The 24,401-nt window shown below is 46.2% G+C and overlaps 1 protein-coding gene across 1 annotated transcript; it reads left to right on the top strand.

The window, feature by feature from the left end:
- The first annotated feature begins 1,142 nt into the window (after positions 1-1,142).
- MCM3 (minichromosome maintenance complex component 3) lies at positions 1,143-19,938 on the top strand. The gene is made up of 17 exons (XM_084755080.1): positions 1,143-1,365; positions 3,297-3,409; positions 3,807-4,015; positions 4,681-4,811; positions 6,278-6,516; positions 6,893-7,001; positions 8,355-8,508; positions 8,833-8,964; positions 9,478-9,686; positions 11,578-11,752; positions 12,100-12,226; positions 13,344-13,494; positions 15,905-16,045; positions 16,913-17,016; positions 17,421-17,497; positions 17,910-18,021; positions 19,307-19,938. The coding sequence occupies exons 1-17, from the start codon at positions 1,288-1,290 to the stop codon at positions 19,503-19,505; spliced, it is 2,460 nt and encodes an 819-aa protein (XP_084611206.1). The 5' UTR covers positions 1,143-1,287; the 3' UTR covers positions 19,506-19,938.
- Positions 19,939-24,401: the final 4,463 nt, after the last annotated feature.

The raw sequence follows: 24,401 nt of genomic DNA, 5'->3' as shown, positions 1-24,401 counted from the left end.
GAAGGCAGCATGCACTTCAAACACAGGACTCGGAAGAGTCTAGCTGGACCTAACCTGTAGCATAGCTTTCATAATACCAGAAAGTGTCAACACAAGCTGATAAGAGAAAGTAATCACTAGTCCTATCCAGCTGTGACCAAGCAGCACGGCATATCACAAAAGGTGCCATAGTGGCATTCATACGTTGGCGATAACCAGTAAAACAACCTTTAACTTACCTGTGTGGAACATGGAGTAATAGCCACCCAGCCTTTGTTTAAATACATGGGGACCACCAATTTAGATACATTTAAATTTTATTTGTTTTTATGTTTTAACATTCGGTGGAGATAAAAACCTTCTTTCTCCAGGGGCGGTGGTGGGGCACGCCTTTAATCCAGTACTTGGGAGGCAGAGCCTGAAGGATGGATTTCTGAGTTCAAGGCCAGCCTGGTCTACAGAATGAGTTCCAGACAGTCAAGACTACACAGAGAAACCCTGTCTCAAAAAACAAAACAACAACCAAAAAACAAAACAAAACAAAACAAAAAAACCCACCCCAAACCAAACCAAAAAATAACAGCAGCAGCAGCAGCAATAACAAAATCCTGTCTTTCTCAGGTGGACGTTGGGGGCACACGCCTTTAATCCCAATACTAGGGAGGCAGAGGCAGGTGGGTCTACGGAGCGAGTTCTAGGCCAGCCAGGGCCACACAAAGATACCCTGTCTCAAAAACCAAAAAAAGAAAAAATAATAAATAAAGTTACCCTGTCTCACACTCCCTCCCGCAACAAAACAAAAATTATCTTCCTTTCAACCCACCCACTCGCCCCCCAAAACAAAACAAAGAAAAGTCTCTCTTTCTCTAACCTTTATTTTCCATCAAAGTGTTTTGGGCCCCAAACTTGGATACTTCAGTAAATCCTACACGCCCACTTGGCGGAAACTGGCTACAGTCAAAAAAAAAAAAAAAAAAAAAAGGGAAGAACCACAACTCCCAGAATGCAGTGCTTTCTAGTCTTTCAGTTGCTCAATGGTCTTTTGAGCCTCTCCTCTCCTCATTGGTCAGTCTTCCTAGTTAGGGCGGAGAAAGCGAGCATTGCCCTCCAATCTAGGCACCGAAAGGAAGGCTGGACTGAGGAGGTCTTCGCTATTGAAGGGATCAGCCAATCAGAACACGTCTCAGCTCCCCCGCTTCCTCCACCGTAAACTTCCGTGGCGGGAAAACTTGGGACGATTTCGCGCCAGGGCGGAGTCACACGAGTGTTTCGGTCCTGTTTCGTGGCCGGCAATTTCGGGGCAGCGGCATGGCGGGCACCGTAGTGCTGGACGACGTGGAGCTGCGGGAGGCGCAGAGAGACTACTTAGACTTCCTGGATGACGGGGTGAGGCTCAGGGGTCTGGATGCTGGGCTCCCCGCGGGTGACCCGACACGGCTGATGGGGTCCCCGCGGCTGGCCGGGCCGCTGGTGCTTCTTTTTGCTCTGCAACTTTTTGTTATCTTCCATTTTTCTTCATATTTACCTCAAGTGTGTGTGTGTGTGTGTTTGTTTATTCGTGTCTTAAACGTATAATGTATTTTGGTCATATTCATTTCTCATCTCTCCCTCTTTTAATTTCTAGGGATGTATTTTGATCATTTTCACTTCTTATCACATCCTCTTTTTATTTCCTCACTCCTGGATCTCATGATGAGTCCTCAGAGTTTTCTCTAAAGCCATCTAGTTTGTCTCTAAATTCATGTGATGATCCCACCTATGCAAATCAGGTGTAGACAAATGGGTGATCCCATCTTAACTAACTTGGAAGGAAAGGAGGAACTGCACCAAGGGTTATTATTGTAACTGGCATAGAGCGCTCAGATTTTAATGACTGACTTGATGCTGCCGAAAAAAAGACGGCTTTGGCAGCTTTCTCTACTATGGATCCAAAAAAAAAAAAAAAGTATTTTGTATGCATGTAGATTGGGGTTGCACAGAATTTAAGGCTATAAAATGTTGTTGAGCATTGCAAGTTTGTTGATCAATGAAAAGCAATTTTAAGAGATTTAAATTACATCTTTGAAATATACATCGTGATTTTGAAATAACATGCAGTCAGGCATGTTAACATCCAGGGCTTTTTATGTATTGCTCTTTAAGACGTAGATAATTTTAATTCCCAATTAAAATGCAAGCATATAGGAGAACTGTTGATGATCATGATGGCATGTGACAGGGGATGCCTGGCTGGAAGAAAGGGTGGTCTGCAGCCATCTACTTCCTGGGCATCATTTGAGACATGTGACTATCAGTATGCTGGCATCCTCATGTGTAAGTGACATGGTGTAGAATGTGTAGCTCCCAGGCCCCACTTAGGACTTTTGAATACCTTTATGTTGACATCTCTGACATAAATAGAACCCTCCATGTTTAGGAAACTTTTTACAAATAGAACAGTCAGTGGTCACCAAAGCTCTATTGATGTAGACAGCGGGTAATATTTTCCTCATCCAGAATGGCCTAGACCTCATCCCATGATGGAGGAGGCCTGTTTTATAACCTAGGAAAGACCATCCTACAGCTGACAGACAAGTGTGTTGCACCAGAGGACAGGATGAAAGGCTCAGCAATGACTGCCCTGCCTTCATCTGATACTTCCTTAAGGACCCCCAAGTTTTTGAGGCATCTGCAGACCTCGTTGCCGCGCCCGCCTGCATTCTGACTTCCTCCTCTTTCCGGCTACCTTCTGACACTTGCTTATCTGAATCCCAGGCTGGCTGGCCGTTAGGTCAGGGCAGTCTTAACTTTCACTGAAGACAACCCCTTCTTCCAGTTTTTACAGAATCTTACTGTGCACCTGTCCGCTTGCTTGCTCTTTTGGTTTGCTCTGGGAGCAGTCTTACACCGTAGCCTAGCTTTGGACTCGGTTGGGAGCCTCCTACCTCAGATGCCTGAGTGCTTGGAATTACAGTTTACCTCCACGTCCCACCTGAATTCCAAACAAACCTGTTTTCTCTTTGTGCCTCCTTCCAGGCAGCTTTGGCGATCCAAGCTTGCTATCAATAAAACCAAGAACCCGCAGAAAGGAACCCTGGGTGTCCTGGGTGACATTGACTTTATGAGTCTTAGAGTCTCCTAATAGGTTGTAGGTGAAATCCGAGACCAGGGACTGAAAGGGAGAAAGGGATGAACACAGAGCTGAGCTGGGCTTCCGAGCTCATTCCGAGAGCTGCTTCCTTTCTGAAACACTTTTGAGTTATGTTGCGCTGTTTAGATACGTCTTCATTTAACACGTCAGGTTGCTTCATTTGAGATGTCTTATTTCCGCTTGGCAGGAAGACCAGGGGATTTACCAGAATAAAGTCTTGGAGCTCATCAGTGACAACCAGAATCGGCTGATTGTCAGTGTGAATGACCTGCGAAGGAAAAATGAAAAGAGGGCCAACCGGTGAGGGATGACAGACTCTTTTCAGGGGTACCTGCTGGCTTTGAGTGAGCACAGCATCATCTTGTTTAGATTGGAGCAGCCTTCCCTAGGGAGAAGCTACTACATGGACTAGACCTACAGGCTGAATGACAAAATGAGTCTCACAGAGGGGGGTGCTGGGCATGTCGCTCTCAAGTGATCCTCTCTTCCAGTGCTTTGCTGAGTATCATTTTTTTTTTTATGTCGTTGATGAAGTTAACTTCAGTTCTGATGTGTTTCACTGAGTCTTACGCAGTGGCAGGAGAAAGTAGAAATGGGATTTTTCATCTGTCGGGAGGACTGAAGAGTGCTTATTGTTCCAAGGGTCGGTTCCCTGAGCTGTGCCTCATTAATGGTTCTTTGTCTTGACCACGTGCAGCCTCCTGAACAATGCTTTTGAGGAGCTAGTTGCCTTCCAGCGGGCCTTGAAGGACTTTGTGGCCTCCATTGATGCTACCTATGCCAAGCAGTATGAGGAGTTCTACATTGGATTGGAAGGCAGCTTTGGTTCAAAGCACGTCTCCCCGCGGACTCTCACGGCCTGCTTCCTCAGCTGTGTGGTCTGTGTGGAAGGCATCGTGACTAAATGTGAGTGGATCGAAAGCAGCGTCAGGGCCCTAATGAGATGGTAGGATAGGTTTAGGAGGTTCAGAAACTGAGTGTTGTAGCGGTCTGGGCAACTTGTAGTTTCAGAGAAGTGAAACATTGATGTTAAACAGTGAAATGTTTAATTTTAATGTCAGGGTCCTTAGCAGTTAGGGGGACTGCAAGTGATCACCATTGGTGGCAGAATGGCGGAAGAGTCCTGCTCCTCCAATCTCTTTTCTTTTTTTTAAAGATTTATTTATTTATTTAATGAGTGCTTTGTCTGCGTGTGCCCTGCAGGCCAGAAGAGGGCACCAGATCACATTATAGAAGGTTGTGAGCCATCATGTTGTTGCTGGGACTTGGACTCAGGACCTCTGGAAGAACAGGGCGTGCTCTCAACTGCTGAGCCATCTCTTTAGCCCGGTGTTCCTCCAATCTTATTGCAACCCTGAACTGTCCCTTAACTCACAGTTTGGTACTTGAAATTAAATTATACACGGCTACAGTGATGCCCTACGTATAAATGCAAAGAATCAATGACACGTGTTACTAAAATAGGTTAACCTACCTAGAGGAAGACAGCATTTAAAGGCCTTGAGTGAGTTGAGATCCCTCCTCTGTCAGTGTGTCCTTGGGTGACTTCATACACACCTTTGCATTCCTAGGCTCTCTGGTTCGTCCCAAAGTTGTTCGCAGTGTTCACTACTGTCCTGCTACTAAGAAGACCATAGAGCGGCGCTATTCTGATCTCACCACCCTGGTGGCTTTCCCATCCAGCTCTGTTTATCCCACAAAGGTGAGGACATGGATCACTTGGGCTGCTTTAATTCAAGTACCACATAGTGCCTGGAGCCTTCGTTCTAAAAGGAGATAATGTGAGGGAAGGACTAATTCAGAAGAAAGATTGGGTGCAAGATGAAGTTTAGTAAGTCCCATTTTCTTAAGGCTATAGTTAGGGGTTAGCGAGTTGGCTTAGTGGGTAAAGGACTTGTTCTGTGAGCACAAGGACCTGACTGTGGATCCTCAGTACTCAGGTAAAAGGCTGGGCTTACTTGTGTGTGTCTTCTAACCCCGCTGTCTTTGGAGAGGAGAGACAGGTGAATCCCAAAAGCTTCCTGGCCGGCCAGCCAGACCCGGCGAAATGATGCCATGCTCTAATCGCCCAAAGAAGGAAAAGCTGGTGTTTTAACAGAGTTGTAATCATAGTGATATAATGTACTTTCTAAAAGTAAAATGGAAAGTACTTCTGTTACGCCACACTCTTGTATAATCTTGGCAGGTATTTCAGTGGATTTGGGAAAGGACAGTAAAAGGCTTTCTTTTTGGTGTTTAGAGTGAGAAAATTTGATAACTTTTTTTGAGACAGGAGATCATTAATATTGATTATTTGATAACTATACTCATTTAGTCAAGGGATATCCCTTTCTCATAAAATTGTCCTTGTCTTTGAAGTAGAAAATGTTTGCTTTTATAAGGTTACAAAATTTCCATATTATAATAGCACAGTTCCCATCACATAGTAAGCGCTCAGAGAAAGCACAGTGGCTTATGATAGAAACACATCATGCTGGCCTCTCCGTTCTGGGTGCTGGGATTAAAGGTGTGTACCACCAAGCCTAACAATCCGTTGCCTTTCCAGTAGGGATTGTTTTAGCCTATTTTCTTATGCACATGCTCTTGTTGAGCAAATTGTGTCTAACTCTGTGTATGCTTACAAGTGTGTCCTGCACACTATGCATTTGTGAGACTGTACCACTTGTACTTACATATTCTGTTAATTGATTCAGGTATTTAAAAATTTTTCCTGCTAGGAATGGTGCTGATGTGAGCAGTTAGAAGCTTTGGGTGCATGTTTCTATCGGGTATTTCCTGGGAGTGGAAAAGCTGCATGGGAGCCAGTCACGGTCGAAGAGGCAGGATCTCTGAGTTCAAGGCCAGCCTGGTCTACAGAGTTCCAGAACAGTCAGAGCTGCAAAGGGAAACCCAGTCTCCAATCCCCCTGTGACCCAAAAAGAGGAAAGACCAAAAGAAAGCTACATCAGCATATAATCACAATTTAGTTTAGGAGTTAGTACAGCCACGGTCCCATCAGTGAAAACTGACCCTTCTGTTTGTGATTATTTCAGAGCTCAGGCTAGGAAGGCCGGAAGAGATGCATACCTTTATTATGATTCTACATACTAGTTTCAAGATCTCTGAAGGAGGATGACTTACACTTTTTGAGACAAGGCTGAAATAACTTTTCCTGTGGCCCTTTTGTAGGATGAGGAGAACAACCCCCTGGAGACAGAGTATGGCCTGTCTGTGTACAAGGACCACCAGACCATCACCATCCAGGAGATGCCAGAGAAGGCCCCTGCTGGTCAGCTCCCTCGCTCTGTGGATGTCATTCTAGACGATGACCTGGTGGATAAAGTGAAACCTGGTGACAGAATACAGGTGGTGGGGACCTACCGCTGCCTCCCAGGAAAGAAGGGTGGCTACACCTCAGGGACCTTCAGGTAAGGGCCCACTGTGAGATGTTGGGGGCACTGTTGGCTGCCTCTGTCCTAGCAGTACTACAGCTCCAGGGTGCCATATGCTGGAGGGGACTAACTGATGGAGGATGTGTGCCACCTGCCAGTGAGATGAGGTGACTCATACCTCTTCCCGTAGAGCCTGGGAACATGGGCCATCGTAGGCCCAAAGTGAGGGTGACTGGTGACACAAATACCCCGTCCTGACCAGCCTGTTTGTTGGGCATGCCATCCTCATTGTGGCTCGTGGAGAGCGAGCTCAGCTGAGTTCTCTTCCCCTACTCTCTTGCTTAGTTTAATAGTCCAAGAACGCTCAGTGCTGCTGGACGTTCAGCCAGCCTCCCCTTCCACTGTGTTGCAGGACTGTCCTGATTGCCTGTAACGTGAAGCAGATGAGCAAAGAAGTGCAGCCTGCGTTCTCTGCTGACGATATAGCCAAGATCAAGAAGTTCAGCAAAACGCGTTCCAAGGTCAGTTGAGTGGGGGTGGGTATGTCAAAGTGTTGTGTCCTGAGTATGGGGTGGGTTTGTCAAAGTGTTGTGTCCTGAGTGTGGCCATCTTTTGTGCTAGATCTGGAGGAAGCTTGTTTGTTTTAACCCCCCCCACATATTTGTTGCTAGCTTCCGGTTTTGTTCAAACTGACAAGTTAAAAGTATATATATATATATATATATATTGTTTTTTTGCCATGTTATTGGTAATACTTATTCTGTCTGTTGGCCTGTTCAATTAAACCTAATACAAATAAGAGTGTAGAAGTTAGACTATCAGGACCATCAAGCCTTACTTCTAACTAGTTTAGTTCTGTTGAGATGGAGTCTCATGTAGTGCAGGATGTCCCTGAACACCTGTTCCTTCTGCATGCACTACCATCGGGGTTTTTAGATGCGCGTGTACCCACACATGCATGTCATAGGCATGTGGAGGTCAGAGGACAGCTAATAGAACTTGATTATCTCCTTCTGCCTTATCGACCCTAGGGATGAACTCAGGTGGTCAGGCTTGGTCACAGATGGTTTATACTGGCCTGGTAGTTGCTTCATAAAGACAGGCTGTGTACATTTAGAAACGAGCAAAGTAGTATACATGTATGTGACAAAGGTTACTGAGAAGCCACGAGATAGATTAATAAACCCAGTTTATGTTTGTTTGTTTGAGCTGGAATATGCTTACTGTGTTGGGGATTAAACCCAGGGGTCCTACCTTCAATATGTTAGCCAAATTCTGTGCCACTGAGGTATATCCCCAGGCTGGTGCTTTTTGTTTGTTTGTTCTTGTAGGCTTGGAGAGAAGTTTATTGTAGATTCATAGAGGGGGGAGCAAGCCATGCTGTTTGAGTTAGACATGGTAGATCTGCAGCCACAGGGTGGGGAGGGAGGAAGACTGAGAAAGTAAGGAAGTCTGCAGCATCCAAAAGAAAAAGAAAGTGTACTCAGGCTCTGGCTGGCACCTGAAAGAGACAGAAGAAAAAGGAAAACATCTGACTCAACAACCTCACGGAGGCCCGAGGGACTCCACTCCCCACCCTCCTCATTGGGTTTGGGCAGAATTGAGCTGCATAGCCCACACTGGTCTTGGAACTGCTTAGTTAGCTCAAGCTGGCCTTAAATCACAATCCCCCTGCCTCAGACTATCAAGTGATAGATTGCAGGTACATGCTCCTGAAGATGAACCTTTACAAGCTTTGGGCTATAGTCTGCCTCTTTACCTGCCCTGCTTAGAGCAAAGCATTTGATTTTAGAACCTGAGTGTATATTTTCTGTGGGCTCCAGACACCCCACTAGATGCCACTAAGCTTTTCCCTGTTGGTTCTTCCTCTGTAGGATGTGTTTGAGCAGTTGGCCCGGTCATTGGCCCCTAGTATTCACGGCCATGACTATGTCAAGAAGGCAATCCTCTGCCTGCTCCTGGGAGGTGTGGAACGGGAACTCGAAAACGGCAGCCATATCCGAGGAGACATCAACATTCTTCTAATAGGTGTGCGGGGGTGTGTCAGACCGACATGCGCTTACCTTGAGGAATGGGGTTATAAGAACATGTGTATAAGATTGTACCTTCTGTGTCTGGTCCTACATATGTCAGCCTCATCAAAGTGCAGAGGGCTAAAATGAATGTTTTTAAGACTCATCCCTGAAATTATTTACTTTACCTAGACTGTATTCTGCAAATGAGAAAAGGGAGAGATGTGACAGTTCACATCAAATTACTCTGTGGACTGTTCCAAGAGAAGCATGCTGCGGAAGCAGAGTTTGATGGGGTGTGTGGGGAGTTTCCTAGAATCTTGGTTGCCTTGTCTCGCAGGTGACCCATCCGTGGCCAAGTCCCAGCTTCTCCGGTATGTGCTGTGCACCGCCCCCAGGGCCATTCCTACCACCGGCCGGGGCTCGTCTGGAGTGGGTCTCACAGCTGCTGTCACTACAGACCAGGAAACAGGTAAGGGCACGGGAGGCTCTCGGCAGAGGTCCAGCGTGTGTTTGAACAGATTCTTCAAGCTTGCTGTAGGTGCTGGCTTGTGTTGGGAACATTTGAAAGATTAGGAGGCTGTGCTGTAAGGCCGAAGGCTTTGGGGAAGTGGGTAAAGTATTGAAGGCTTATGCGTTCTGGAAGATGATTTGAACAGTCACAAAGGGGAAAACAGCAATTTAGGAGGAAGGGAAAATGAAATGGGGAAAGATTTGAAGAGCAGGAGAGGAACTGTAGTTGGCTGTCACCTGAGTGAGACGAGGGGAGCGAGTCTCTAGATATGAGAGGCTCCTCAGGGCTCAGCAAGACTGCAGGGAGGAGTTGACACGTAAGCTAGCATGGTTTCATACGAAGCCCTGCAGCGCAGTCTCCTTACTGTGCCCTCATGCACCGTGATGACAGGTGCCAAGGAAAGACACTGAGGTCCTTCTCTGTCCTCTCACCTGGACCGTGGCACATGCATTTACTTCCTTCTCTTCCCAGGGGAGCGTCGCCTGGAGGCTGGCGCCATGGTCCTGGCTGACCGAGGAGTAGTTTGCATCGATGAGTTTGACAAGATGTCTGACATGGACCGTACGGCCATCCACGAGGTGATGGAGCAGGGCCGAGTGACTATTGCAAAGGCTGGCATCCATGCTCGGCTGAATGCCCGCTGCAGTGTTTTGGCAGCTGCCAATCCAGTCTATGGCAGGGTAAGTGGAGTCAAGCCCGTAACCAGTGTTCTTGGATTAATTTGGTGTTGCCTAATAGTTGGACTGAAGGGTTTATTGTCAGACACTAATAGATCAAGAACTTACCCGTCTTGTTACTTTCCTTGTTATAGCAGTTCTTCATAGTTTCGATGTAACAGAAAACTCATGTATGCATGTGTGCACACACGTGTGTGTGTGTGTGTGTGTGTGTGGTGTGTGTGTGTGTGTGTGTGTGTATGCAGATGTGCTTTCTTTGTGTTTGTGTGTGGGGTTGTCTATATTGGGTGTCTTCCTCATCATTCTCCACCTTAGTTTTTGAGATAGGGTCTGTGAATGAACCTGGATTTTGCTGTTTTGGCTACCAGCTAGGCCAATAGTCGATGTTGTATGCTGTGGTGCACACCTTTCATCCCTGAACTCGGGAGGCAGAGGCAGGTGGATCTCTGAGTTTGGGGCCAGCCTGCTCTACAGAGAGAGTTCCAGGACAACCAAGGCTACACAGAGGAACTCTGTCTCAAAAAAAAAAAAAAAAAAGAAGAAGAAGAAGCAGAAGGGGAAAAAAGGGAAACTATCAAGTGTGTTTTCTGTAGTTAGGCATTACTGTTCCCTAGTTCTAGGAAACTTTGTATGTGCAGTGTAAGTTACAGTGCACTCACCATAACTCATAAAGTGATCTCAGCTCTGAGCTTGGGCTTGTGTTGTTGGTGTTGTGAGTCAGGCAGCATGCATAATGAGAACGCACGTGTGTGTGTGTTCAGAGCGAGGCTTTGTTGATGCTGCATGACACAGCAGAAGCCAGCACCGTCAGACTTCTCAGGGACATTATATGGCTGGTTTTGAGTTAATGTCTGGTCATTGTGCATCCAGAAACCTGTTCCTGATGGCAGTTTCTTGTGACTCCCCTGATAACAGGCTTTGCAACCATAGTTACGGAAGCTGTGCTATATGTGCTTACTTGGGGTGGGACTGGGGTTGGTTTTGGTGTTTGGTTTGGCCTTTTGTTTGTTTTGAGACACGGCTTCACTATGTAGCTCTGGCTGTCCTGGAACTCACAGAGATCCGCCTGCTTTTTCCTCCTGAGTGCTGAGATTAAGTGGCCCAGTGTGTTTATTTTTTTAAATATCCTATTTATCTTGACTGTTTCTTTAGCCGTTCATTTGCTGGTGGACGTTTAAACCAGTTCTACATCTTGGCTGTAGTGGGTCATGAAATGTGCAAGTATTTCTGATATGCTATTGTGGATGTCAGTATGGTGGCTTCTTGACAAAACTGAAAAGCAGACTTATGAGCTTACCTTTTAAAACAGCTGTCCAGTGTTTCATTGTATGAACATAGACAGGGCTGTACATTTGATAGTTTTCCTTCTGTTAGGAATGGGGCTTACATGTATGTTTGTCGTACTTTGAGGATCTATAGTTAACACTACAAAGGTGTACACTTAAGCTTTTTTATTCCTTTTGAAAGTGATTGATTTTGTGCTGGGTATGATGGGAGCACACTTTAATCCTTACACTCAGGAGGCAGAGGCAGGCATATCTCTGTGCATTCAAGGCCATCCTTTTCTCTATGGCAAGTTCTGGGGCTACACAAGAGACCCTATCTCAAAACAGACTAGAAATGTGTTTTTTGTGTACATGTGTGTGTGTGTGAGTATGCATGTGAAGGTCAGAGGACAACTTGGGGGAGTCATTTCTCTCCGGTCATTGATGCCCAATGATCCCGAGGATCAAACCCTGGACCTCACATGTGCCAGATGAGCACTCTACCTCTGAGCTGCGTCCCAATCTGTGTTTTGTGTTTGCCTGATGTATTTTGTGTGGCCCAGATTAGGCCTCGGGGATGCCTTCCTCCTGGTGTTGTCTCCAGTCGGTTGTCTTCTTGTGTTCTGCAGTATGACCAGTATAAGACTCCGATGGAGAACATCGGGCTGCAGGACTCACTGCTGTCGCGCTTTGACCTGCTCTTCATCATGCTGGATCAGATGGATCCTGAGCAGGATCGGGAGATCTCCGACCATGTCCTTAGGATGCACCAGTACAGAGCCCCAGGGGAGCAGGACGGTGACGGTGAGTGCATGGCATGGCAAGAGAGGCTGGTGGGAGGGGTCTTAGCAACGCCCATGTCTGTGGCTTAGCCCCAGGACCGTGGCCGTTCTGTGTCTGTTAGTGTTCAGGTACCCTCACCTCCCTGTCCTTCTCCCCTGCACTGCTCACTGGAGGTTGAGTGTCTGTCCACTTTGGGTTCCGCTGTATCTCTTAGCTTCTGGACAATTCTAGCCTTCATATTTGTGAGGTCCATGTGTCTCTTTCCTCCTGGGTTCTTGCTGCCTAAGTTTCGCGCTCCTCTCTTTCTGTGCTATAGAAGAGGCAAGGCTTTAACCTCCTGCTCTCCTCTGTCTCCTCTTGTTTACCAGCTTTGCCCTTGGGTAGTTCAGTGGACATCCTGGCCACAGACGATCCCGACTTCACCCAGGATGACCAGCAAGACACCCGCATCTACGAGAAGCACGACAACCTTCTGCATGGCTCCCGGAAGAAAAAGTGAGCATCCGTCTTGCAGCTCTCCTAGAGCCCTGAGCCTTGTCCCGGGCATCTTCTTCCCTGGGTCTGTACATGAACCATTTGTCCTAGCCCGTTGCCCTGCATATGTCTGATCAGCTCAGGCTCAGATCTTTCTTAAAACAGAGCATGTTGGCAGCTAGGCCTGGCTCAGGTCTGTAATCTCAGCACTCCAGAGGCTGATGGAGGAGGGTTACTGTAATCTGAAGTTAACCTGGACTACAGATAACCTGTCTCCAAAATTTTTTTGACATGTGCCCAAGGGCTTCTGGATGTGTGATCTGTTCCTCTTATGTGGCCTGTGGTTCTTCATGAACTTTTTTTTTTGTTTTTTGTTTTTTTTTGTGTTTTGTTTTTTTTGGTGAGGGTTAGTAGGTGGTAAAGAGTACAGGCTTTGAAGGTGAACTTAAGTAGAGGAGACCTCAGAGCATTACATGTAGACTCTTGTGTCTCTGTTTGGCCATGCTGTAGAAGGAAGTATCTCTGCACTGGATTTGAGCCGGTATTCCCACATACAAGATAGGGCTGGTACCAGGAGTAGTGCTACACACTCGGGAGGCAGATCCTGGTGGATTTGTGTGAGTTTATCTACACAGTGAGTTCCAGGCCAGACAGTGATAGATAGGCGTGCACACGGTGCACAGACATTCATGCAGGCAAAACTCCCAAACACATAACGTCAAAATAAATACAATCTAAAAAAGAAAAGCTGGCCACTGGTGGCGCACTCCTTTAATCACAGCACTTGGAGACAGGCACAGGCTGATCTCTGAGTTCAAGGCCAGTCTGGTCTACAGAGTGAGTTTCAGGACAGCCAAGGCTACACAGAGCAACCATTTCTCAAAAAAAAAAAATAAAAAAATAAAAAATAAATAAATAAAACAAAGCAAAGCCAAAAAACTTGGTAATACCAGAACTTCTTTCCTAGATCATGTGACTGAGGTTAAATAGAGATTGTTAGAGTGCTGTGTGTGTCCCCTGGGAGCGGTAGTGATGATGATGGTTCATCTCCGCGCTGTCATTGGGCCGTGCCGTCTCCAAGAGGGAAACCATTGCCCCAGATGGGTTAGGAAGATGACATTCATTCTCTTGGATGCAGGGAGAAGATGGTGAGCGCAGCTTTCATGAAGAAGTATATCCATGTAGCCAAAATCATTAAGCCCATCCTGACTCCGGAGTCCGCGGCCTACATTGCGGAAGAATACTCACGCCTGCGCAGTCAGGACAGCATGAGCTCAGACACTGCCCGGGTGAGTGCACTGGGCATTGTGGTCCCAAGGGTCTTTTAGAACACTAGGGCAGAAGTTCCTGGGAACCTGGGGAGTTCTAACTTGACCGTCCTTCCTGGTCTGACAAACTTTCTGTTAACACACATTTAAATATACTTTTTCTGAAGGAAATGAAAACCAAGACCTCAGAGATAGTAAGGATCTCCCCCAATGAACCCTGAGTGGCTTCTGGACCTCACCTTGTCTCTGTTCTCACATTTGCTGAGAAAAGAACTCAGGGTTCAGAATGGAGGAGGCAGAAAGGTGGATAAAAGGCTAGGGAGAGAGTGGATGTGAGGGCTACCTTGAGTGCAGATGATGTGAAGAGAAGAGATTTCGCCCTGGATGGGTGTGGACGTAAATGATGTTTGGGCAGACCGGGACAAATGACTAGAAGCTGAGTGGTCACGATTCAGAGCAGTTTCTAGTGTGACTTTTAGAGCTGCCCTTGAGCTTACCTGCATCTTCCAGGGACCGTGTAGGTCATAGAAGATCGTAGACAGAGAGAGACCCAGGCTCCAAGCCTGCTTACGTGACAGGCTTTCAGATCATCTGCTGTCCCCTCATGCTTGTTCTATCTCTGGGTGTTCTGTTAGGACTTTACTTCCCCTTCTGCCCGTGACAACATGCACAGAGCATCACTGTGTTGCAATCTTAGTAGAATAACTTATTACTTAGTTTGAACCTGCTTCCCCACATCTCTACCCATGGGTACCCTAAGATTATGTATCACTTGTTTCTATACAAAATAGTTCCTTTTCTTTATCACTGCTTCTCTCTGTACATGAACTGTTCCAGAGCATCCGTGCCAAGGACCTGCTCACTGGAGTAAGAACTGAGTGTAGCAGGCCATTGTAGATGTGGTCCTGTCCCTCAGTTTGAATTGTCTGGCTCTGTTACTGCACCTGAAGATTTCACCAGATTCTTAGGTGATGCAGAAATTGGAGCTTGTGAGGCAGTGTCTTAACCTCTGAACTGATGGTGCTCCACCCTGTGGGTGTGTTCAAGCACTTGGAGACTTGCTTTTGGAGATTGGTGTGGGTCTAACTGGTAAGTTAGATCTAAAGCGAGAAGTGAGCAGCACATGGCACTGAAGGTTTGTGTAGTAAGACAAGGAGTTGTGACAGAAGGAGTGACATGTGTGCCTGGGTAGCTCTGCAGCTGGTCTACAGCGTGGCACGCATCCTTTCACTCCTTGGAGCCCCTAAGGTCGCCCTGAAAGTTAAAGTAATCACACCGTGATTCAGTAGGCCAAGGATCCTAGCACATAACAGCAGTTAGAAAGACACAGGCACCCTGTTTGCCTAACAGCTTCCTGTGAGCCACTTGGGGGAGTGTGTCAGGCTCTTCATTCTGAGATTATACACTGCTTCTGAGACTTGCTCTCAGAACTCTGCTTTTACAGGAGAGTCAGCTCTTGGAGTCCCATGTCCTCACCTGGAAAGTACTTGGTTAAGAAGAGTCACTTACAGAATCAGTGCTCAGTTCCCCGATGCATTGTGAGCCTGCAGTAGGAATTGCCGTCTCTCCTGCCTTCACTTTTGTCCTGTCTCACCTTTTTGGGGGCAGATGTAGGATGGCTCGTTTCTCACTCACCTCCTTGAATGCTGTCACTTCTTTTTCTGTGGCCATATTTCTTACCTTTTTGAGTCTTTAAAAATTCATTTTGTTCTTGATAGTTTCATACATGTAGAATGTATTGTCACTGCTCCTGTCTCTTACTTGTGTCTGTATCACCTGCTCCTCTGCCCTGCCAGTGTCTTACAGAGCCATGACTTTTGCTTCCTTTGATTGTAACTCTCTGTGGGCACTTGGTGGGGTCACTAGTAGATGTACAAATGGAAATAATGGCTCCCCCTCTCCTTGAATCTATTGGTGGCAAGCCAACAGTTCAGCAGTGAGCAGGGCCCTTAGAGTCCCTCCCATCTGTGCCCTGCTGCCCATGGCTCAGTCGTGTGCAGACTCTGCAGGCATTGCAGTGTCTGTGAGTTGTCATCATAGTGTCTTGTGTCATGTCCAGAAGAGGGCACATCATGGCTCTTCTGCCTGTCTTTCAATTCTTTTATCCTTTGTTTGCCTCTTCACTCATTCCTGCACCTGAGGGGGCATAGTATAAATGTTGTGTTTGGGGCTGAACACCCAACTGCCCCTTACTCTGAGCACCTTGTGCAGCCATGAAACTTTGCCTTCTCCGCTGCTCACTGAAGAGAAAGACTTCTCATGTGGCTGAGGGTGACATTAGCCACTAGCTGCTATCTGAACTTTAAATGGCAACTGCCTATAGAGAAGACAGACCTTGGATTTTCGGAACATTAGCACCTTCATTCTTTCTCTGTGGAGTGAGAGTGAGACAAACTCTGCAGAAGTAATTCCCTTATGTTTTCTTTCCTAGACATCTCCAGTTACAGCTCGAACACTGGAAACTCTGATTCGACTGGCCACGGCCCATGCGAAGGCCCGCATGAGCAAGACTGTGGACCTGCAGGATGCAGAGGAAGCCGTGGAGTTGGTTCAGTATGCTTATTTCAAGAAGGTGAGCCTTCAGGGAACCCCGTGGGAGAGGAGGGGAAAGGGTGTGAGGGCCAGAGGTGTTGGAGGACACCAGGAGAACAAGGCCCTCTACATCAACTGAGCAGAGCTCATAGGAACTCACAGAGACTGTGTTGACAGTCACAGGGCCCACACAGAACTGCCCAGGTTCTCTACATGTAAGTCAGAGGTGTCAGTTAGTATTTTTATGGGACTCCTGAGTGTCTGGGAATGAGCAGGTCTCTAATTCATGCGCCTTCTCTTGGGCTTCCTCCTGTTGGTTTGCCTTGTCCAACTTCAATGTGATGGTTTTTGTTTTATCTCATTGCGTTATGTTTTTAATGAGAGACAGAAAGGAGCAGATCGGGATGGGGGTGGGGACGGTAGGGAAGAACTGGGAGGAGTAGAGGAAGGGGAAGCGAATCAGATTATATTGTATGAGAAAAGATGTGTTTTTAATAAGGCGGGTGAGCCTTGTGCCTGTTGCTTGCTACTTATCTAAAGAATGAGAGCCCATGAAGGTTTAGACCTGTGAGTCCACTGTGCTTTTCCTGCTCTGTTGAATTTCAACTAAGTACCTGTTCTATAAAGAAACAAATGGCTCTCTCCACCTTAACCATAATGGTTTGGACACCTCCCCAAACACACCCCTTTATTCAGTAAACATAAAGTACCTACTGTGAGAAAGGCCTCACAGAATTGATGAAAGATGCCCAATAGGCTTTCCTGCCTCTCTGGTCCTGGGACCTGGACAAGGAGGACTAGAGAGAAGTCTTAGAAACGTGTAAGTCATATCTATCCATGATGCAGAAGCGACTCAAGGTTCCTTACTTGGTTTTGGCACCAGTGACCTCCCTTGGCTTGGTTCTAGGTCCTGGAGAAGGAGAAGAAACGTAAGAAGCCAAGTGATGATGAATCAGACCAGGAAGATGAAGAGGAGAAGAGCCAGGAAGACCCTGGGCAGAAACGGAAGAGGTACAGCGGGGCAGTGAGGAGTGAGAGCAGAGCGCTGTTGGTTAGCGCTGGGCTCCTCAGGGGCCTGCAGGGTTTGCAGATGAGGATAGTTGGGCACAGGAGGCGGGTGAGAGCTTCTGTGGTGTTCAGTGTGAATTCCTGTTAAGGGATGCTGAATAGCAGAAGTGACACCATCATTAGATCTCCGAATGTTCTTGAGGCTATTTTCCCCCTCCTGCCTCTGCCTTTGTAAGGATGATAACGGACCAAGCATTGGCAGCAGGGCCTAGAGAATGCCTTCCAGGAAATGCAGTGGGTTGTTCAGGCCTGAGCCTGGTAGTTCACTTTGGTTGTACTTTGTTCTGGTTGTACGTTTCTCTGTGGTCTGAGCCCCCTCAGGCTCATGATTGCTGTGGGTATTTCAGGAGGAAGACTCAGGCCACGGATGGGGAGTCCTATGACCCCTATGACTTCAGCGAAGCAGAGAAGGAAATGCCTCAAGGTGAGTGAGCATTTCCTCCTGACCCTTCCAATTGCTGTTCGTGCTGCCTTTTCTCATGGGCTCCCATTGACTCCTTGCACAAGATCCTGTGACCAGGACATGTGTCTCGAGACCTTGGTAAAAGCCCACAGCGTAAACTTTAGAAATTAAGTTTGGCTCTGCTGTTGTGTTCTCCTCTATCTGGCATGACCTTTTGTCATGGCTGGTGTAAGCATCCCAGATAACTCACTGAGGGTCTCCCATGTAACTCAGTCCCTCTAGCCGTCGGGCATTTTCCTGTATCATCCGTAAGAACCATGGGAGACAGTGCTCACAGGCTCAGGATGGCGGGAGGGTGTGACTTCTCCAGTGTTGGTGGAAATGGCTTCACTTTGCTGTTTCTCCCACCCCTACAACCGTTGCTTCCCTGAAGTGCACACTCCGAAGACTGATGATTCTCAGGAGAAGACCGACAGTTCTCAGGGGAAGACAGATGATTCTCAGGAGACTCAGGAATCCCAGAAAGTGGAGCTGAGTGACTCCAGGTGAGCGTCTACTCCTGCTTGGGACTTCCTGCTGATGAGGGACCAGCTTCCAGGTGGAGTGCCATCAGTCCCCTCTGATGAGCTTAGAGCTACAACTCTGAGGGTGTTACAACACGCTGCACTGATAATGGCAGCATACCCAGACAGTTGCAAAGCAGTGTCTAAACGCCTGTGGCATTTTTGCAGAACTGCTTGTTTGCTGTACTGTTTCTTTCTTTGTGGAAATTTGAATCGTTACTTTTAAGTTAGGAGGAAGTGGCTTAACATAAACATAACCAAGGGTAAAATTTGATTTGTATCTTTCTGTAGCCTTGGAGTCATCTCAGTGGGGTACATCTTGGGCACCCCCCCCCCCATAAATTGTGAGGGGGAAACACGTCTTTTGAAACACATTTTCTGGAGTTTCACAAAATAACCTACAAAATTTTTTTTACTGAAATTTATGTTTACTGGAAACCAATTAAGTCTTAAAAGTGTAAAACACAATGCAGCCAAACATGGAAAAATACTTAAAGAAAAACACTAAAGTCAGTTGTAATTCCACTCTGCAGATCTAGCCATTGAACTTTGCTTTCTGCGTCAGCCCAGATAGATTTTGTTCTCAGTACTGCAGGCTTTCCAGAGGGGTGCGGTGTGTAGCATGTTTGTTTTTTGAGACAAGGTCTTACTATGTAAACAGACTGGTCTTACTATGTAAACAGACTGGCCTCAACTGGGAGATCCCTCTTCACCTGCATCCTGAGTGATGGGATTAAAGGCATGTGACCCCCCCACCCAGTTTGGTATAGATTCATAAACAAGTTCTTGAGTGGCACTGAGGTGGCTCCATGTTACTGCCGTTGTTCACTGTGAAACAGAAACAGTCTTAGGTTTGTCGCATGGCACACTCATGAGGCTCAGCAAGGTTCCTAGACTCTGGTGAAGATGTGTGGGCTTCTGTAACTCCTGTGAGTAAACTGCCACCCAGGTGCTGTGCCAGCCATTTACTGTTCCCTGTGTAGGAGTACCAGTCCCTTTAACAGCCTCCAGGCTGCAAAGGCGGCTCATGTCTGAATTATGGGAAGCTCTGTGGCAGTAGGAAGGTTAGGTTTAAAGAAGGATGCTTGGAACATTGGAAGAACACTTACTGTGTTTTCCCCCTATCAATCTTGGCTGGGAGCTGGAAGTTTGTTTAAGACTGTGAAATTAGGGTTTCCTCCAGCCTCGGCTTCCTGAGTGTTGGTATTATGTATGTGCTCCACTATGACTGGCTCCTCCCCAGCTCACATTGTTTTGTCTTGGGCAGGTTGAAGGCTTTTAAGGCAGCCCTCTTAGACGTGTTCCAAGAAGCTCATGCGCAGTCTGTGGGCATGAACCACCTCATAGAATCCATCAATCGGGATAAAGAAGAGCCCTTTTCTCCCGAGGAGATCCAGGCTTCCCTGAGCAGGATGCAGGATGACAACCAGGTCATGGTGTCTGAGGGCATCATCTTCCTTATCTAGGCAGAGCTATGTGAAGTGGTCCCTGCCGGCTCCTGCCCTGTCCCTTCCTGTCTCCATTCTCCATAACTTTCAAGGATGGAAGCTGAAGAGGAAACCCTTTCAGGACTTGGTGGAAGCTTTGAGAATGGCAGCTGCTGTGAGCCGGAGCTGGAAGGGAGGGCCAGGCCCCTCAGTCATCCTCCAGTCCTAAACATGGGAAGTCCATTTCATGACTTGAGTTATGGTTTGGGGCCCAGCTGTTTTCTGTGTTTGCTGCTTGTGTTTTTACCCCCACCCCCACCCTCAAGCACTTTAGTCTAGGAAAAGCCTTGAGGTCTGTTGTGCCTGAGTGGCTCAGGCAGATCACAAAAAAGAAAGCTTTTTTTGCAATTAGACTTGTTTGTATTATTGACCTAAATATCAAAGACATTGAGTAAATATAACTATTTGTACATGTAGAGTTTATACTCTGCTTTTTAAAAAATAGATTTGTGTGTATGTGTGTGTGTGTGTGTGTGTGTGTGTGTGTGTGTGTGTGTGTGTGTGTGTGTGTAGGAGGGAGTCGGTTCTTCCCATCTACCATGTAGGTCCCAGGGATTCAACTCAGGCTTGGCCGCGGGTGCCCAGGCTCAGGCAGCCACTTGGAGTGTTTTGTTTTTTGGTTTTTTTGTTTTGTTTTGTTTTTTTCTTCCTTTCTTTCTTTTAACTTCATTACGAAACATTGCAAATAAAATCACACACTGAAATTAACCCGACCCAAAGACAATACAACTCAGTGAACTTCTAAAGAGCCTGTGGAATGTCACACCAACTTTATACTCTAACTGTTATAGATATTTTATGCACTTTTATCAAAAAAGAAAACTTCATGACGGAACTAGAAAGGTACGGAACTGTATATCCTTCGTAACTATCTTCAATAGTTCTTCCTCATTCAAGTATATTGTAATATCCTATATATGTTCCTACAAATACTGGGATTTTTTTTCATTATAGCTGAATGCCATCCTATTTTTATATATGCCAGATTTTCATTATCCGTTTGTCTGTTGGTGGACAATTGAATTGATTCCAGTTCTTTGCTATAGGGAATAAAGTGGCAATAAACATGGAGGTCCAAGTATGTCTAATAGCGTATGGAGTTCCCTGTGGGGTAATCCCAAGATGGAAAACTCTGGGTCCAGGTGGTGTTGGCACACCTTTAATCCTAGCTCTCAGGGAGTAGAGGCAGGTGGGTCTACAGGGTTGAGTTTCAGAACAGCCAGGGCTACACAGCGAAAACCTTTCTCGAAAAAGCAAAAATCTGAGTTGTGGTAGTTTTCAGTTTTTTTTTTTTTAATCCTTCCAAACTGATCTCCCCAGTGACTTTATTGATTTGTTGGTGCTTTTCATATTCATCCTTAAGTATTTCATTTGCAGGATTCACTTCTGCAGTTACATCAAGTCATCACAAGGTGGCAGCAGCCTACTATGATCTCTTTGGGGATTTTTATCTTTGGTTTTCCTGGTAAACTGTCAGCTAAAATTGATCCTGCAAAGCAGGCCCTGCTGATTTGGAAAAGCTAAATAACCACAGCGGTCACTGAAAGTCCAGGGACAGACTCTGGCTTGACTGACTCAGCAAAGGCCCTACCAGAAACCCTCTGAATAGTGTGCTCTTAGCACAGAGGGATTTCTTGCAGGGTCATTTTCCGGTTACTTAGAATTGAGCCCTTTCCTTCCTTCCTTCCTTCCTTCCTTCCTTCCTTCCTTCCTTCCTTCCTTCCTTCCTTCCTTCCTTCTCTCTGTCTCATATATTAATCCGGACTGCAGTTTCTCCTCCCTTTTCCCCAGCCACCTCCCCCCTGCTCAGAAAAGAGCAGGGACATCAACTGAACATGGCATAACCAAGTTGCAGTAAGACAGGCACATACCATCACATCAAGACAGGACATGGCAACCCATAGGAGGAAAAGGGTCCCACAAATAGGGAAAAGAGTCAGGGACACCTCGCTCCTACTGTTAGGATTCCATCAAGCACACCAAGCTGCTTAGCCATAACCTATGTGCAGAGTCAGATCCCTACAGGTCCCCTCATCTCTGTGAGTCCCCATGAGTCCTGGTCTGTTGACTCGGCCATGTTCTGGTGTGCCCCTCACACACTTCCTTCCCCTCCTCCACCTCCTGTTTGACTGTGGGATTCAACTCTCATCAGTTGCTAAATGGAAGTTTCTCTAGTCTCTTTGGAATCTACAAGCATAACCCTAGCAAAGACTCAAAGTAGTGAGGAACACAGACGTTGAACCTACCATCTTTTGTAACCAAGCGCGACCTCACGTAGTCCTGCCTGCAGGGTCCTGTGACTGAGGCCTAGCAGAGCCATTTGGTTGTTTTTAAGAATGTACAGAAGTTGGGACCAGCACAATTTTCTCTGTATTGAGTAGCTTCCAAAGAACTTTTACTTAAAAGCACAAAGCATGGGGTGTCACATGCCTGAGCTGTCTCCTGGTAGCAGATGTGTCCTGAGTTTTTTAGCTATAGGCTGTTAAGTTACTTTAGGTTGGTTGGGGATTATCTTTTTTCCTGAAACCGCAAAGCAGAAGGTCCTTTTTGTTTTGTTTTGAGACCTTGCTACTCTGTAAGTAGCTGTCCTAGTTCTGGATCTGCAGACCAAGCAAGCCTCAAACTCAGATCTGCCTCCCGAGTGCTGGGCTTAAAGGCATGTGCCACCACTGCCCAACGATTCTGGGTAAGGTTTTATTTTGGGGGGTGGGTGGGGACAAAATTATGGTGTTGAGTTTCATCTTAAAAGACCTACCCTCAAAACACACACACACACACACACACACACACACACACCATATGCACAGATCTGAACTCTTAAGTCCTCAGAATAATCAGAGCCCAGTTTAAAGGAGGGTGTGTGTCCTGCTGGAGGGACCCAGACAGTCAGTACTGCCAATGAGGCAGTGGGTGCAGGAAAAACTGTAGGAATAAAGAGACTAGGTTCAAGGAGGAAGGTGGGGGACAGTTGATGGATAATTTAAAAAAGAAAAGCCCCAAGTTTTTAGGGGTCTCAAATGGTCTGTTCCAGAAATCTTGGCGGTTCCATCAGAGAGACTGTTTGCCCCTGAGGAAACAGGCACAAAGTGAGCTTGGTGGTGCATGTTTTGAATCCTAGCATTGGGACGCAGAGGCAAGTAGATGTCTCTTGAGTTTGAGGTCTACATAGTGAGTTCCAGGACAGCCAGGACTCATAGAGACCCAGTTTCAAACAAACAACAAACAAAAAGAAAATGATGATGATGATAATAATAATATAAAAAATGAGGATGTCTCTGCTTTCAAATAAACTCATGGGGCTAATTGAAGTTGGTTCTGAGGCCTAACACTGAGTAGCAAGATCATGTTTGTGAAAGTTGGATGTGTCATCCCCTGGAACTGGAGTTACAGACAATTGTGAGCTGTCATGTGGGTGCTGGGAATTGAACCTTGGTCCTCTGGAAGAGCAACAGGTGCTCTTAACCACCCAGCCATCTCTCCAGCTCCTTTATTATTTTATTTTTATTATTTTTTAAGGAGTTATTTATTTTGTATACAGTGCTCTGTCTGCATGTACGCCTGCAGGCCAGAAGAGGGCATTAGATCTCATTATAGATGGTTATTATATGTGGTTGCTGGGACTTGAATTCAGGACCTTTGGAAGAGCAGTCAGTGCTCTTAACCTCTGAGCCATCTCTCCAGCCCTATTATTTTATTTTTAAATGTGTGTCTGCCTCCCATGAGCACTTGGGTCAGAGGAGGTTGTGAGCACCTTGACATGGGTGCTAGGAACTGACACCTTCATACAGGCACGTAGAACACCAATGCACATGGAATAAAAAATAAATAAAATAGCAAAAATTGAAAACAGCATTGCTTAAAAAAAAAAATACTGACTTGTCTACGTGTTCGATTCCAAAGAAGCCTCTTTACCTTTAGGTATGGTATCTAAAATAGCTAAGATTTCTGTGGCTCAGGGGAGGGAGGTTTTTCTGTCTTGAGTAATTGGGTACCTAGATGGATGAAATGCTAATAGGAAAGTGGTTTTCAAAGTAGTTACTTTGGGAAAGGTGCGGGATTGAGTCTCTGCCACCTACCAGGGAGTCTTTTCAGCTGAATTAGTTGGTTGCAGGCACAACCAGTAGACTTATGCGACCAACAGCAGTGGTTTCTATGCCTCCATATTCTGTGACTAATATCCAGGATGTTTTCGATGATCTCAAGGGTTTTTTTTTTTTTCATTCCTACAAAGATTTTACCACAAAACTTTAATTCCACTTTTAACTTGCTGAAATATAAACTAGTTTAGACCTCAGTGAAGAAAGAGCCTTGGATCCAAGCTGGTTCATTTTTGAGCAGCCTGGAATCCTATCTCATTCCCTTCAGTCTCTCTCCTCAGGGGAGGGGATTAAGATTCTAACTTCTTTTCCTGAATATTTTTACTATTAAGTCCTGAGTGTTCTCCCACAGCCTGTAGGAGGATATTAGCCTCTGCTGAGATGTACCATTCTGATAATAGCTGCCCCATCCGGTGTCTTTTTGTAGCAAGTAAGCAAGCTTTCCTGCTTTAAGTGCCGCCATTTAACCTTGCAATAGAAAGGTCAACCTATGCCCTCCTGAGCATGTGTCTGCTGTGCTAGCAATTTAAGTGGAGGTGTCTGGAATCGAAGCCATAAGCAACTTGATAAAGTACACCCAAGAAAGAACAAAGTTTTAATTGGTATGTGTGGTTTTTGCCAATCCCACCAGTCAAGAGTAAGACGGCTACCACTATTTCTAATCCGAATTTGAAGCAAGCTTAATTTAATATTGACCAGGATGATGGACTCTGGTCAGGTCCATTGCTGGGTTTCCAGAAAATGGTGACAAGTTACATTTTGGGGAAGCTTTAGAAGG

Source organism: Acomys minous (assembly GCF_964271855.1).
Source record: "Acomys minous genome assembly, chromosome: 13".
Classification (NCBI taxonomy): Eukaryota; Metazoa; Chordata; class Mammalia; order Rodentia; family Muridae; genus Acomys; species Acomys minous.
The sequence above is the reverse complement of the archived record's forward strand: the minus strand, read 5'-3'. Positions and strand labels throughout refer to the sequence as shown.

Excerpts from the sequence above, each read along its gene's own strand:
- MCM3 (XM_084755080.1), top strand. The coding sequence starts at position 1,288 with ATGGCGGGCACCGTAGTGCTGGACGACGTGGAGCTGCGGGAGGCGCAG. Across the intron at positions 4,016-4,680 it reads GGAAGGCATCGTGACTAAAT|GCTCTCTGGTTCGTCCCAAA; the intron begins GTGAGTGGATCG and ends TTGCATTCCTAG. Across the intron at positions 8,965-9,477 it reads CACTACAGACCAGGAAACAG|GGGAGCGTCGCCTGGAGGCT; the intron begins GTAAGGGCACGG and ends TTCTCTTCCCAG.